This window comes from Lemur catta, chromosome 9 (genome assembly GCF_020740605.2).
Source record: "Lemur catta isolate mLemCat1 chromosome 9, mLemCat1.pri, whole genome shotgun sequence".
NCBI classification, from domain to species: Eukaryota; Metazoa; Chordata; class Mammalia; order Primates; family Lemuridae; genus Lemur; species Lemur catta.
The window spans coordinates 55,694,081-55,711,328 of NC_059136.1; the positions used below are offsets into that span (position 1 = coordinate 55,694,081).

Below are 17,248 nucleotides of genomic sequence, written 5' to 3' on the forward strand. Positions count from 1 at the left end.
TCTCATTTCTACTAAAAGAAAGAATGGACCCTCCCTGATGATGAACTCATACACTCCTGCACAGTGCCACTTCACCTTTAAGTCAGGAATGTTGAACTTGGAAGTGACAGCAAGATTATTGTTCTTTGTAGTAGCAGCATGCAGTTTCTCCCATGTTTGCTGGCAGGTTTTCTCCCCAGGAGCAGATATAAGCCAGAACTCAGTCATGTTTGTTACCAGGTATTTCTTCAGAAATCAAGAGACTCTGAAATGTACAACAAACAAACAAAAAAAAATACATTTAATATCAGTTGTTTCTAAAGTGTTTCAGAGTCACAGGATAAGTGATAAAATATAACCTGTGCCTGTTTCAAAATTAATCAGAATTAATACCAGCATACCATCCCAAGCAAAGTCAAATTTACTTACCTGGAAGTAAATCCATCTAAATGATAAAAGGTGATTTATTTATAATACAAGGAAAAAAAGAAAATAACTTAATACTGGAAAGTACCTAATTTTAAAAAATTATAAAACATCCTCAGAATGGGAATTATTCAGAAGTGGGATTATCCAAAATACCAGCCACCAATAGTTTCATTCAACCAAAGAAGTTGGACAGTCACAAATTTATAGGTTTATCTTAAACTTTTGAAACATACACCCAAAATAGGAAATTTTAAAAAAATATAACTTTTGCATCTGAGAAAGACTTTAGTTGAATTAACACATTTGAACAGTAGTCACCAAATCTCAAATCCTTGATGTATACTAAGTTGCCATCAAACATTTACAAATTTGCAAAAAAAAAAAAAAAAAAAACTTGCCAATCTGCCTGGTTATTTTAAAATACCAACATTATTGGATCTGAGTGAGAGAAAGGTTGTGGATCGCCCTTTCCAAACAGTCCCATTAAAATACATTCAATCCTCTTCTACAATCTTTTTTCCTCCTCCTCCTCTTCCCCCTCCCCATACACACAGAGGGGCAAAAAAGTACAGGGACGAATCTATTCAGAATCTAAGTAGGTAAAACACACAAACACAAAATAACTTATAAAAATTAAAATACTACAGTATCATTATTTCCAATTTAATGTGTCTTCATAAGAGCCACCTTTTACTATCACTATTCCTTTAACTTCTCCTGAAACTGGGATTCCATACCTATAAATTAAATATAAATATCTTACAAAGAAGTGGTCCTGAGAACAAAATCAGGTAACGAATGTGAAAAAACTTTGAAAATGTTAATTTCCTTTAAAATGTGAAGTATTATTAATCATAATGGACTTTCCCAATTTCAGTAGCCCATTTTAATTAAAGTAATCCTACCTACTCATTATAATACCATTGAAAATGAACTTAACATAGATGCCATCCCATGCACCTGTTATTTTTTCTAACTACTGTTTATAGAGCATCTACCATATACAAAGAACTGCTCTACATCGTTTATACATTATCATCTCAATTAATCTTCCCAACACCTCAATTAGATAAATAATATCTTCCCATTTGCACATAAGAAACTGAAAATGCAGAGGTGTTAAGCTGGTATAAAATATAGTGGCATTAAAAGAATATCTCAAGAAATTGTCCTTTACAATGACTTTTCTAACATTACTAACAAAGTTACACTTTTATCAGCTTTTAGTGATGAAGATCTACACTTAGAGCACCAAGCTCTAATGGGGCCAAAGATAAGCTTTATGTAAAAGCAAAAGCAAAATCATTAGCCTGCCTGAGAAACTTCAAATATTAAAATTTAAGACTATTGTTATTATATATTACATATTATTATTATCATACTACCCATGTTCTTTTCCAACCTAATTTTTTCAATCTATTTTTAGAATTATCCATGATGATCCATGTGTAGTTCACTCATTTTAATTGCTACATGGAATCCCATTATATGAATAAACTAAAATATATTATCTACATTTTCCCTGGAAGGATTGTTAAACTGTTTTTACTTTTTTGCTATTATAAACAATTCCACTGTGAACAACTCTGTGCATGTCTCTGTTTCTGTAATAGTTTCTTTAGGACAGATGGGAGTAAAATACCTGAATTGCAGGGTTTGATCATGTGGTACACTGTCTTCAAAGATGAAGGCAACATGTCTTTCCATGCTCCTATGCAATGTGACTGCCACTCCTTCCATCAACAGGTGGAGGTGGCCTTGTGACTTGCTTTGACAAATAAAATGCATGGAAGTCACCCTTGTGTGGGTTCAGGTCCCAGACATCAATTTCCACTTCTGTTTTTAGAGCACTGCCCTCAGACTACTACATGAGGAAGCCAGTCTAGCCTACTGGAAGAGAAGAGGTCACATGGCAGAGAAACCAATGAGCAAAAACTGCCAGCCGTGTGAGTGAGACCATCTTGAACCCTCCAGTCCAACCAATCTCCCAGCTGAATGCAGCTGCTTCAATGAGCCCAGGCAAAACATATAGAGGGACCACCTTGACAACTCACAGAATAAGGAGAAATAAGAAATCACTGTTTTAAGCCACTAAGTTTGGGGGTGGTTTGTTATGCAGCATGACAAAACTGACACAGACCAATGTCAACTCTATTGAGTATTCCCAAACCATTCTCCAAAGCCATTACCAATCTAAGTTCCCACCCGCAGAATAACAACTTCTATTTCCACAATTAAAAAGACACACAATGGTATATACTGTTCATCATTACATACTTACAGAAAATACAAAAACATGCATAGGAGAAAGAAGCTTCAGTTTTGTATAGAAGATTTTTTATTTAAGTCTTTGGCAAATATGGCAAAACGCTAATACTAAATCTGGGTTGTGGGTAGATGGATGTCTATTAATCCATAATATTTGAATTTTTCTATCTGAAACATTTCAAACTTAAATATTTTTAGAACTGTTACAAGAATGTAATTCATTTATAAGTTAAAATATAACACTGCATAACAAATTTATAAAAAAGTAAACTTTTAGTGAATTTTCAAATGCTATATTCAGAGAATAATCTAGTTACCAAATTCATCCTCCAAGCACAACTTTTCTGTTTTACCTCTAGCAGAAATGCTTTCTAGTCTGTTTACATTCTATTATGACCAAGTATTAATATTTCAACACAAACCTTTTTGAAGTTTGGGGATTTTTTCTTAAAAAGTATTTTGGGGTCAATATATTCAACAATTCTAATTGTATAATACTGCGAGGGCAGGAGCTCAGGTTACACCTATACTAACTCCAGAACCTATCTCAGGAAGTTGCTTTTTAAAATAAATTCCTGATGAAATACTGTGGGTCTATCTCCTGCCTCCTTGTCATTCTGTTTGCTCTCCACTGCACCCTGGATCGCTTCACCCAAGATGCTCCAACACTTGCTATGCTTTTCACTTTCCTTTGGCCACTTCAGCCTTGGCTATTTCCCTATCTCTGATATCCTCCAGCTAATACTCTTATACTTACCAAATCTAGTTTTTTTTTTAAAAGAAACAGGAGAGAAGAATCTAGCTTTTTTAGCCCAAAACACCAATCACAGGGCTACCCTGAACTTTAAAATTCCAAGTTTATTAGAGAATCCAACAGCACCTCTAAACCTTTTTTAGTAATCCAGATCTTCTAAGTGATGGTAGTTCTTGAAAAATTGAGGTTTTATTATATTTTATACAAGTGGCTCTGTTAAAGTATATTTGACACATTTTTATACCTCCTCACATTTTATAACCAAAATGGCAGCTAATGAAATCAACTGTTAAATTCTTCCTGATGATAGTGTTATATTATCTAAACTGCGGCTTCTTCAAAGACTGTAATAATATGAACTATTACAGTAGATGTCACTATCATACCATTTAGAGTTCCAGACAACCTTTTTAACCAAAATCTTTTCTAAAGGATTTCAAGAAATGGGAAAGAGGACCCAATTTCTCTGTAAATAATACTTGCCCTATCTACTTCACTGAGCTTTTATTGGGACCAAAAGAAATACCATTATGATAAATTCTAAACAAAACTATAGTCCAGAAACGTCTGGTTAAATTAAAGAACATTCTCTAATTCTAGCTTTTAACTGGAGCCCTCTGAAGAGCCTAATTTTTGGGCGATGAGGAGAAAAGAAAAGGTGCCTTCTATGTTTGACACTGTGCTTTTAACTTTTCATCCAGTATTTTATTTAATTCTCATGACAACCCCATCTCAACTCCATCCACAGAGGTTAAGAGTTTACCTAAGGTCACACAACTGGCGGATGGGGTTCAAACCTAGTTGTGTTTGACTTTAAAGGCCACACTCTCTCTATTGTGCCATGCTAGGAGAAAAGAACGTTCTGCACTCAAGTGCACCTGAACTCTGCTATGTGAACAGAGATCCACATATAAGCTTGAACACCTTTACCCTATGTTTAATTCCAGGCTCAGAGCACCTTATAGGTCCAATTCATTCTGCTGGATAAAGGGATCTGAGCCTCACTTCCTTTCCCTTTTCATTCAGGATTGTCACAATTTCTAAAACAGCATCACCCAGCACCTAAACATGTCCTTCCTCCTAGAAAGAACAATGATTACTCCAAACAAAAAGACCAAAAATTAGAGATTCAAGGGGCCTGCCAGGTCACAGAGGAAAGAACACAAACTCTGGAGTCTCACAACTTAAAACCCTAACTCTACCTCCTTTCTAGTTTCATTTGTATAAAGTAGAAATTACACACATCTCTTCACACAGCTGTTGGAAGGAATGAATAAAATAATGTACCAAGATCTTCCCTTTTCCATTCAGCCACCCTTCCTAGGGGTGACTATATTTATTAGCTGCTGCCTCACCTCATCCTACCTCCCAAGGCCCTCCCCAGTGCTGCAGGTGGGAAATATCCTGTTTACTTATACCTAATAAGTGCCACTATTATACACTTACCATGCTATCCTCATATGTTTAATGTATCTTCCTCTTCACCTTACTGGAAAATCCTGAAGGGCTAGACTCATCTCCTTCTCTGGGAAACCCTAAGAGCCAGCATACACAATCCCTTCTAACAGAAGGAACTTAATAATAAATGCTTGTTGAATGAACAAATGAAATACAAATATAACAATGACCCTGAACCAATCAAAAAGCCTGATTAGAGAAAAAAAGGCAGGCCAAGAAAAATATTCAAATCATATTTTTTAAAGTGTTTTTATTAATTTTTTTAATTTAGAATCTTTCAGGAAACAAATGCTTATTTTACAGTTTATAAATTAAAAATTGGTAAAGTTGCAGTTTCCTAAGTAAGCCTTTGTGTTTCATTTCAAGGGTGAACACAGTCAAAAAATATAAAAGAGAGGGCTTGAGAAAGAACCTATCTGTACTGCAGGCAAAGTCTACTGCCTCAGTTCTTCCACCCCTAGTCAAAGCAAACTAACTCTAATAAGAGCTTGATGGGAAAAACAAGCTACTTAAGTACCTAAGAAGGAATGGAAGAACTGCCCACAACAACAGCATCAATAAGTCTTTTGCAAAATCTGTTTTTTCCATCTTTAAGCAATGTCCACTGTCAACCTGTCACACAATTCACACAAAAAAAACTTCTCCTTGGAACTGAGTAACAATTTAAGCTTAGTTCCAAACAAAATGTGTCTCTGCAGATGAATACGTATGCTTTTGGGGGTCAGAAAATGAAATCCATGTTGCTAAACACATTTCCTCTTTCTCCCTGCTGAAAGGAAAAAAAATTTTCAAAATTGGTGGCCACTACTTATCAACTCACCAAGACTCTGGACTCCACCTCCTTCACTGCTTCAAATAACTTCCATTTTTATTCCTAATTATTTTCCTTTGTTTAATCTTGTATACTGGAAGTCAGGCATAAATGTAAGCAAATCATATGCTGAGCAGAGGAGAAAATGATTAAAAAGGCACATCGATTTAAATGTTGGCATTCCTCAAGACTCAGATCCAGGTATGTCCCTCTCTGTGTGTGTGTATACAGTGTCTCTCTTGATGATCTCCTCTACACTTGAGGCAATCCAGTCTAGATGCCAGACACTTCCCCAAATTTATATCTCCAGCCCAGGCCCCTCTGCAGCATCGAGTTGTACCCAACCAGTATCCACATCTGACTACAAGACATTTCCACTTGGATGATTCAAAAGCAGCTAAAACCCAACACTTCTAGTCAAATTCATCACCTCTTCCCAACATGTGGTCCTACTCCAGTGTCCCCAGAGTTAGTACAGCTGTGCCTCTGCAGCATTAGACAATTTGGATGGTCGAATATTCTCAAGAAGGCAGCCAACTTAGTGGGCACTTCCTTTTGACCAGCACTAGGCAAAGCACTTCACGTATATTAATTCATTTAGTGGTAAAAAAAAACAACCCTATTAGAGGGGTAGTATTTATCCTGCTTGGAGTTTGTCGAGCTTCTTGAATCTGTATTTACAGTTTTCATCAAATCTGAAAATTTTCTCAGCCATTATTTTTCCTCAGAAAAGTTTTTTTGTTCCCCCTCTTCCTTCTTTTGAGACAAAATCACATGTATGTTAAACCATTTGATGTTGTCCCACAGGTCTCTGAGTTTTCGTTCTTTTTTTAGTTGTTTTCTTCTGTGCTTTAGTTTGGACAGTCTCTTGCTATATCTTCTAGTTTACTAACCTTTCCTTCAGAGTATCTAATCTGCTATTCTTCCCATCCAGTGAATGTCTCCCTTCAGATGTACTTTTCTGCTTTAAGTTCCATTTTTCAAAATCTTCCATTTCTTTATATTCATGTTTTCTGTTAAATCACTGAGCATACTTATAATCCACAATGTTACACTGTGGATTCTGCTGTCTTCCTTAATTTTAAGAGTGTTTTGTTTCAGTACTTTGTTCTGGCAAGCAGTTGTGTAAGGATCAGCTTGATCCACTCAAGGCTTGTTTTAAAACCTTGCTAGGATGGGTCTAAGGCTTTACTCTAGGGCTAATTTAGTTCCTGTTACTAAGGTCTGACCTTTTGGGGATGCTACTGAATGCCCCATGTATTCAATAAGGTTTCTCCCCCTATCTGGTCAGAATTCAAATGCCTCCCAGCCCTGTGAGCTCTGGCAATTGTTCAAATTAAAGCTCTCTAATCATTCTCCCCTAGACCTCTTAAGTTCCCAGTGTTTATTTCTCTGCCTAGCTCCCTCTCTCTGCAATCTGACCTGCAAATCGCAGCCACACAAGCCTTCCCCCAAATCTAATTTCCTCAACTCAGCAAGACCAACTTGCTCTGCTTGGATTTCCCTTCCTAAACCATGTTCCTAAAACATGCAGAGTGTCTATAGGGAGAAAGCCAGAGGGATTATACAACTAACTTCATTTGTTTCCTTTCTCTCACTTCTCATATTGCCTGTTGCCCAATGTCTGTGGAAGCAGTCTTTCATATATCTTGTCCAAGTTTGTAGTTGTTTATGGAGGGAAAGCAAGTCTGGTATCAGTTACTCCCTTATAGCCAGAAATTGAAGTCTCACCTAGTTTTGTTGTATTATTCATGAGTTTTTCGTTTTGCTAGCTAATTAGTGTTTGTTTCTATATAAGGATTCAGCTACAACCTCCCAGCCTCTCTCAACCCTGTTTCAACATTTAATAGAAAAAGGATTAACAACAATGAACACCAAAAATTTAACACATCTAGGCTAAAAGACTGAAGTAATACTGTGTTTGTGAAGAATGGAACACAAAAGCAAACAGGCATTGCTTCAGTAATAAGGGAGAAAAAGATCACTTTTGCTTAAAAAAAATAAAATAGATGATTTGCAAACGTACAGCATGTTATTTTGATAGGTAAAATAAAAAGTTATTTAAAAGCATTAATAAAGCTATAGTAATTTGTCATCATTAATAAAATATCTAAAATATATTTTAGATATATTACATCATCTATATCTAAAATACTCTAAAATAATTATATACACATGAGATCCCAAGAAAATGCTATGAATTTAAAAAAAAAGGCAATTTCTGGAATGCAATTTGGCAATATATATCAAAAGCCATAAAAACTATGGCTATGCCAACTTTAAGAAAGGATATAGGTATAGACATTAAATCAGCAGTCCCCAACCTTTTTGGCACCAGGGACCAGTTTCATGGAAGATAATTTTTCCACACAGTGGCTGGAGTGGGAGGGGGGATGGTTTCAGGATGATTCAAGCACATTACATTTATTGTGCAGTCAAACCTCTCTGCTAATGATAATCTGTATCTGCAGCCACTCCCCAGCACTCACATCACCACCTCAGCTCCACCTCCGCTCATCAGGCATTAGATTCTCACGAGGAGCACGCAACCTAGATCCTTCGCATGCGCAGTTTACAGTAGGGTTCGTGCTCCTATGGGAATTTAATGTCCCCTCCGCTGATCTGACAGGAGGCAGAGCTTATGCAGTGATGTGAGCAATGGGGAGTGGCTGTAAATGCAGATGAAGCTTCCCTTGCTTGCTGCCGCTCACCTCCTGCTGTGTAGCCCAGTTCCTAACAGGCCACGGATCAGTAACAGTCTGTGGCTCACGGGTTAGGGACCTCAGCATTAAACTATAAAAAATCTGTTGATGATTGCCTCTTGGGAGGAGATTATGAATGTTTATTTTCATTCTTTCTATATATTGTTATTCTCTAATTTTTAAATAATGAACTACTACTACATGTAAACACCAAAAAAACATACCCCCGCCCCCGGCCGGGAGCGGTGGCTCACGCCTGTAATCCTAGCACTCTGGGAGGCCGAGGCGGGTGGATTGCTCGAGGTCAGGAGTTCGAGACCAGCCTGAGCAAGAGCGAGACCCCATCTCTACTAAAAATAGAAAGAAATTATACGGACAGCTAAAAACATATACACAGAGGAAAAAATTAGCCGGGCATGGTGGCGCATGCCTGCAGTCCCAACTACTCGGGAGGCTGAGGCAGGAGGATTGCTCGAGCCCAGGAGTTTGAGGTTGCTGTGAGCTAGGCTGATGCCACGGCACTCTAGCCTGGGCAACAGAGTGAGACTCTGTCTGAAAAATAAAATAAAATAAAAAAATAAAAAAATAAAAATGTTTAAAAAAAAAACATACCCCTATTAGGGCAGTATCTTCATACTTGAAAATATTGAAAAGTTCTGAGACCATTAAATGACATCATGACAAAGAACCCTGGAGATAATACAAAAGAGAAGGGCAAAGCCAGTTAAAAGCAGCTATGTCTGAAGCATGAGATCAAGACTGGTAAAGGGCTTTTTTATCTCACTCGGAATTATGGCCAGAGAAAACTTAAATGCCAACTTCAGGAAGTACGGCGTAATGGCCAGAGCATTGCACTGAGAATACAAAGACTTGGAATCTAATCCCAGTTCTGCATATCATTGTCGGCATAAATTTCTTCATTTGTAAAATGAGAGGATTGGATTATGACATCTGGGATCCTTTTCTGCTCCTATACTCATTCCCTGAATCTATACTGAGTGAGGCCCAGGAGTCTTTTTTTTCTATTTTCTTATTAAGCCCCTCAGGTAATTCAGCCAAATTTCAGAACCACTATACTAAAATAGGCATTTCTAAGATTATATAGTGAGTTCAATGTTACAAGAAATGGCAATACTCTTTAATAAGAGGGTTAAATGCCATAGTGTCATTATCAAGAACCACACAGTAATACAGAAATGATTTTTGCTCGGTGGAGTTTAGAAACCTTGAATGTATCAATGCACTTTTTGCAAGCTTTCAATGACAACTTACAAACTTAAAAAATAAATCAAGAGCGATATGAAATCAAGTATAGAACAAAATGAAATCTGGGTAAACTCTTGCTTTGCTCAAGAAATATACAATTTTATTTAATTTATGAAGAGCAGAAAATAAAGGATATAAATGCCCTAAGTAACAGGTGGCTTTGTGACCACAGTGTAGAGTCCTAATTAATTCCCAAGACTTTTCCTCAAAAAGCTTTTCCTCACTAGTTGACAGAAGGCTAAATAACTCACAAAAAGCATGTGCCCCTACTCCTGCTTCTTTACAGAAATAAAGCTCAAATCTGCCACTTTTCATAGTCATCACTGCTAGTGTCCTGGTCTGGGTTTTCCTGCCTTATACTCACAATCCTCCCGAACTCGCTTTACCCGTCTTGGCTTCAGGCTTGCCCGTTGTTTTCTTACCTACTCTGCCTCTGCTCAGTCCATTTTACACAAAATCTCTTTCTTCCTGTTTATACCAACTGAGGCTTCTCTTAACAAAATAATTCTCCCAACTAAGTCCATCTATGCACCAAACCCACGAATATAATCCCAACTATTTCTTCCTCAACCACATGTCCATTTAAACTCAAGTAATTAACTGCATTAAAGCAGATATCTATTTCGTGTTCTGTCACACATCTCTTATTTGACTGTAATTGTTTTCCATTTAGGGTCATATCATTCATCTCACAAAATGTTTTAGGTGCTTAAGTCCCCAGATCCGTGGTAGGCTCTGAGAAGCAAAACAAATAAAACGTAGTCCCTGTCCTCAAGGAGCTTACTCTGGATTGTAAGGTGGCAGGTCTACACGGGCAGATAGGTCTGCGTGTGCAGGGAGGGGTGAGGAGACCACACAGATGCCAAGATAGAAAACAAATCTCAGCAGAATACAGTGGAGGCACAAGGGAAACACTAGTCAATTTTTTAAAACATTTCTGTCTCCTCTGACTGCAATAAGTGCGCTGCTTTAAAAAGAAAAAAAAAAAAAAGCAGTAACAATTCTTTTTCAACAAGGAATGAAGGAAAAGTGGGAGGAAAGAAGAAAAGATAGGTAAACTTGGGTCCAAAGCTCTGGAACTGTTTATTTACTTTATCTCCCACTTTTGGTAGTTTGAAGGCTGTGGATTATATTCCTACCACAATTGAGTTGAAAATAAAATAAAAACAATAAAGCAATAACTATTACAACAGTGCGAAAGGTGGGAGGGATAAGCCTGAATAGGAGATCTGCTAGCACGACTTCTGTGAATGGAAAATACAAGTCTGACCCAAGATGGGGCGACCACAGAAAACAGTACAGCACTCCAGTAAGAGCTCCAACACTTAACTGACTTTAATGCTTTCAAGAAACCAATACTGTAGTCTCTGAAATGCAATCACCTTTCACAGTAAATTAAATTGCACAATAAATTAATCCTGAAAGGTGGTCTACATACAAAACAACTTCCTTTTCAGTCCTTGAAAATACCAACTTTACTAATGTGGCTTATTTGAACAAGTACAAGAAGACAGTAGCATGCCTTAGATCTATCAGTGAAGTATCATACAGCCTTCCTAATGTACACATGAACTTTTAACAAAATTGATCCATTCATTTTAAAAAGCTGCCACATCCTACCCTAGAAATCAACTATCAACACCATACAAATAAAAAGAATAACTGTTTCCTTTTTGAATGTAAAAATTCTATTCTTCAACACAGAAGCATCTTAATTGGGATTGTGAGGGGGGCTTGCTCACAATATAACTTGTTTAAATGTTTCCAATAACTAAAAAGAAGATTTTACCTTGCAAGGAATACTTCCATGATTCATATGTAACCAGATTATAAAATTATCAGAACATACACACCTTTAGTTAAATAAATCTTAATTTTTGCATGTTTTGTTTTCAACTGAAACAATACTTTATAAATGCTCTATAATCCCATTGAAGACTACCTGAATTTCTTTTTTTTTTTTTTTTTTGAGACAGAGTCTTACTCTTTTGCCCTGGCTAGAGTGCCATAGCATCAGCCTAGCTCACAGCAACCTCAAACTCCTGGGTTCAAGCAAATCTGCCTCAGCCTCTCGAGTAGCTGGGACTACAGGCATACACCACCATGCCTGGCTAATTTTTTCTACATATAGTTTTAGTTGTCCATATAATTTCTTTCTGTTTTTAGTAGAGACAGGGTTTCACTCTTGCTCAGGTTGGTCTCGAACTTCTGAGCTCAAACAATCCACCCGCCTCGGCCTCCCAGAGTGCTAGGATTACAGGTGTGAGCACTGCGCCCAGTTGACTACCTGAATTTCATGCCATACATATACTTAAATATGAAAGGCAATTTAATCTTCAATAGATGTATTTTATGAGCAACTATCATCTTTTTATTCCATAATTAGCTAGAAATTAATTTATCAAAGCAAAGCCTTACTTTTACACGGATGACTGTAACAAAATCTGGAAATATGTTTGCGGGGCTTGGGGAGGTATTAACATATAATACAAGGATGGGAAATTTCTAGTAATTTCTGGTAAAGCTATCTGAATTGGCAGGAGGGCACTGTAGTACACTTATTACTGAAAGTAATCATGAGAACCTTCTCAGCTTCCAGAGACTCCTTTTCCGCACAGAAAACTCAGCAGTGACCCAGGGAGCAAACAATTCCTTCCATGCCAGGGGATTCCCTGAATCTACACTCATGCCTCCCAAGACACCACTTCCCTTTTGTTTTGGGATGGCAGTTTAAAATAGTGACTGGACCACAATACCACATTCTGCTAGAAGGTGCTGATATCTCTAATACAATGTATTCTAGCCTGAAATGCATCAATCTGAAGACTTAAGATAGGCTAATTTTCCCTAGCTCACCGTTCTAGTAAGCATGAGATTCTGTCTACTGGTAACAACCACCGCTTATTGAATATGTACCATGTTCTGTGTCCACTGATAAGCACTTCTACATACTAAGCAATTCTGCACTTAAATTTCTTCAAAGTAGATGTTATCACCACCCCCACCTGCAGATGAAGGAACAGTTACTGAAATTACGTGCCCTAAGTCACACAGCTAGTGACTACATTTTATTGGGACTGAGGGGAGCCTATTTGAGTTATTCATGCAGTTTTTGCAAAAGACAAGTTCCTCAAAGAAATATTAGAATGTAGTTTCTGTAGTTTTATACCAAAGGAGTTACATTAAAACACCAAAAACTGAATTTTAAATGACTTGAATTCAATTATATGCTAATTTATTAAAATATTACTCTTAACCTCGGTATCCCCAACAAACAATATTTGACCAAAAAGTAAATGATGACAACACATGCATATTTTGCAACCAAATGGAACCCCTCTCCTCCAGGAGTTTGGACATGTATGGGAGCATTTTCAGTTGTTCGAATGTGGGGGTTACTAAGCAGCATTTAGTAGATGGGGGCTAAACCAGGGATAGTCTTGTCCAAAATGCCAACAGCACCCATGCAGAAACTGTAAACTATAGGAAGGTTCAAAAGAAAGCTTTTCATAGTAAAGTTAATCCACCTGTTACCTAAATTTACAAATAACTTCCTATTCATTAACAGCCTGTTTAAAATACCTTAGAAGATACATTAACTTCTTTCTATAAAACACCATTTTTGGATTTAGTTGGCATTTTATTTTCAAACACACACACACACACACACACACACACACACACACACACACCTCTCACTTCAAACATACAGTTAATGCTGTCTTTTTGCCCCTAGTATAACCAAAGCAGCTCTCCTCCACTGCCTACCTCGTTTGCTTTTGAATTCAATAAATATATAGCACATTTGCACAATGGTATAATATTAAAAGTAGATCTCCCACTGGAAAAGAATTTTGTTTCATTATCAAGAATACAGTTTGAAATTTCTGGTTCCAAGGATCACTTGTGTCAATAGGAAATTTTAGACTGCCCTGGTTCATTTCATTGCTTGAGTCCTTTCCAAGGGTACTATGCTAATGGTTTCTACTATGTCTTAAAAACACTGATGAACTGGAAATCTAACACGAATTATTTTATAAATAAAATGATAAATAATTCCACATCCAAAGAGTGAAGATGTCTCCCACAGATAGATCAGAATACATACTAGAGCAAAATTTAAGTAGGAGGTACTTAGTCAAAACTGCAGTTACTCCTAAGCAGAATCAAGTTCAGAAGGAAGACTTACTTCTTAGGGGCTAGCAGACGTACAAGGAGACCCTTTTGCAAATGTTTATTTTGGCAGTCCAGTCTTGCTCTTTAGCCAATGGAATTATTTCACAAGTTATGACAATAATCACAGAATCAGATTCCTGACACCCAAAAGTTTCTTTTTAATTGTAAAAACTAATGTACATGAGGCTCCTAAGACTAATATATAAAAAAAATAAAAATGAGTACTTTCTGCCCAGTTTTAAAAGCTGAATTACACTACCTAGCTCTCAGCATTTAGTGAGATCCTGACTACTGTTTCTTTAGATTTTATCTAGTCCCTGCAAGGTATACCAGAAGAGAAAAAGATCCGGTATTTCTGAGACACAACCCTGAGACTTGGTCTTCAGCACAATTTGAGACCCACTTGTTGCCAAAGAACTGTGATTGACAACCTGAGCACTTTCAGTTCACCTTTTTTGCTCATAATCTCCTCTAGCTGAACTGTAAATCCAATAGCTTTACCCAAGATTATAAAGAATCAGTTTCAAAAGCATAGAGCACCATTGCCAAATCCCTTTGAAACTGTCCTGCTAGAAAAAGTCCACTAAAAGTGCTGAATCAAAGATTACAATGCATTTCAAAACACTTATCCTTCTCTCTAGATGTGACTGTGTAAGTACAGTGTAGGTAATTGGCAGGAACAATATACATCAGCAGTCAGAAAACTGTCGAAGTCACACCACAGTAACTTAGACAAATCACTTTACTGCTGTTTCTAGTTCCAAGGGTCTACAATTCTAGATAGGTTCCTATCCGTACAATGAATAGCATTTTCATCTACTGTCTTTCAAAGACCTGTGAGAACAAAATAAACATGAAAAGTAATTGATCCCTCCCTGTAACCAACTGTATTTCAGTGAAAGATATTCTGAAATAGATGGCATTACAAAAGGATAAATTTGAAAGGTCAAAACAATTTTTGCAAAGAAGCCTCTCCTATTTACTTCAAGACTACTAGGGGTGGAGGTAGTTACAACTACCCTCAGTGAAGGGTGCAAACAGAATCTAATCACTCTTTCCCTTCCCCAACTCCGTATTCCCTGTAGAAGTGAGTACAGTTAAACATTCTCCTTAAGTCCTCAGCAGAGAGAGAAGGTTTTCTGCCTTCTAATTCTTCAATGGATTACAATGCCCTGCCACCGCGCGCACACACAGACACACACACACTGGTCTTCCCTCATTGACTTGGGCCACTCTCGGTATTCTCTTCTCCACAAAATTATATTTTTAAAAGCCACAGTCTGACTCACGCCACTGCCTATAACCTGGCTTCCCTTTGCTTTCAGGATATTATAAATGCCCCGCTGGGCCTGACCCCAGCTTTCCCTACTTGTCTCTGTCACACCATTCCCTTCCGGCTTCATCCATGCTAGCCCTCCTACAACTTCTCGAAAGCTTTATTCCTCCTCATATCTCAGGGCCTTGACAGATGCTGTTTTCTCAGCCTGGAATGTTCTTTTCACTCACACCTTCACATCTTCTTTTCAGCCTCTTTTCAGATCTCAGGTCAAAAGTTATATCCTCAGCAATGCCTTCTTTGAATCTTCCATAACGGTCATGACCCTGGTAAACTCTTTCACACAACTCTCTGTTATTCCTTCAAAGCACATTTCACACTTGCATGATTATTATGAAGATCCATCTCCTCCACTTGACTGTATGCTCTGTGAAGGCAGAGACCCTATTTCCTAAACCCTAGCATCAGCACAATACCTGATATATAGTTTGCACTCAATACATCTTAGTTTAATAAATAAGGTAAAAGAATATTATTCAAAAGCCTTTGCTACCTGACCTCAAGTTTATTTCCCACTTCTCCACAATGCAATCCACCACAAATCTAGATTTTTGCTCCCTCCAGAAGCCCTCTTCCCCCTTCATCTTCAGGCTTTCAAATCCTGTGTCCTTCCTTGCCTGTAAAGTTATCCCCATTTCTCTCAATCTGTTTAAATCCCACAGGCTTGCCAAGACTCAGTTTTCTTTCCTCCAGGCTGTTTTTCCATAGTGCCAGTTCATACATCTGTCCTTGTTCCACGCTTTCAAAGCACTTCACGTTCTCTTTCTGATAATTATATATAACTCCATAGTACTTTAGCGTGTCCTGTGTGTGCCTTTTCTCCCCAACATTGGTGCAAACTCCTAAGGCTGTGTACACTCCACTCCTCCACTCCCAGAGCAATACAAAATATTTCATTTTTCCCTATCAGATTTTTCATCTGAAAAGAATATTAGCTCCCTCTTTCCTCCTGTTTCTCGGATAATTCAATTTGCCTTATGCGACTCTCTCCCAAATTCCTTTTCAGGGTTTTTTCTTCTTTTTGCCTATCCTTCCCCCATTTTAATAAATTGTTGAGTTCTCTAGATTCCTGTTCCTTCCTCTTCCTAGAAGGACCATGCATCCTCTGTGAGGATCCCCTGCCTGCAGTGAGCGGCTCCTAGGCCCTTTAAACTGCCTTCCCCTTAATCCCACACAAGCGCGTACATCAGTGAAGGCTCTTGCGCTGGCTGTGACCTCACACACACCACCCCAGAGCCTCACCTGGGCCACTCTGTCACCTTTCATCCCCCTCGATCAGGCGTCGTGGATTCACTGTGACCCCTCCCCAAGAAGAAAGGTCCCGGACCGCTGCGTCTCTCCTTCCTGCCTCTGTCATTGAGTACCCCCAGGGCTCGTTCTCTTTTTCCCTCTTTCCTCTTCCTTAGGGACGGAACCTAGGCCCCAGGCTGCGGTGAAGCGGCGCCCAGAAATCAGACACAGCTAGCCGGCCAGCTCCAACGCCGCGGCCTGGGCCCCCGCGCCCGCCCCCATCCCTCCCAGGCGGCGACCGCAGCGCAAGCTTCGGCCCGGCCAGGACTCCCCATCCGGGAGAGCCATCGCTCACTGACCCAGAAAGGTGTCAAACGAGGAAGTGGCAGCAGCAACAGGTACGGAGGCAGACAGCCTGGCAGACGTTAACGGCTCAGCGCTCCATCCCTCCCCGACCTAAGCTCCGGCCTCACGGCTTCCTCGACCCCAGCGCCCACAGCGCAAGTCACGTGCCAGCCGGAACAGTCAGCTGACCGTGGCGCGCGCCGCTCCGCCCACGCGCGCGCCACTGCGCAGCCGCAGCCGCCCCGGCCTGGGAGGGGCGGGGCCGGGAGGCGCCGGGAGTGGAGGGGGCCTGGGGAGGCGGGGCCGTCCCGGGGAGGGCGGGGTCACAGTGTGCCGGGCGGCGGGTCGTGGGCCACGTGGGGCGTCATCGCCACCACGCCTAACGAGACCCCAGTGCGGGTTTTTGCGGGTCAGGATTTGTCTCCGGCCTCCTACACGGGCTTCTCCCCTCGGGGTTTTCTTCGTCAGCCCCTTTTCTGAGTCATAGCCTTAAT

At 39.2% G+C, this 17,248-nt stretch overlaps 1 protein-coding gene across 1 annotated transcript in view; it reads right to left on the minus strand.

Annotated features, from left to right (window-relative positions):
- Positions 1-16,935, minus strand: part of ATP6V1C1 (ATPase H+ transporting V1 subunit C1) — a 42,440-nt gene extending 25,505 nt beyond the window's left edge. Inside the window, exons 1-2 of the mRNA XM_045561906.1 lie at positions 16,769-16,935; positions 76-244 (exon numbers count right to left, since the gene is read on the minus strand). Coding sequence (XP_045417862.1) covers positions 76-207 — 132 coding nt within the window. The 5' untranslated portion in view covers positions 208-244; positions 16,769-16,935. The remainder of the gene's footprint in view (positions 1-75; positions 245-16,768) is intronic.
- Between the last annotated feature and the right edge of the window lie 313 nt (positions 16,936-17,248).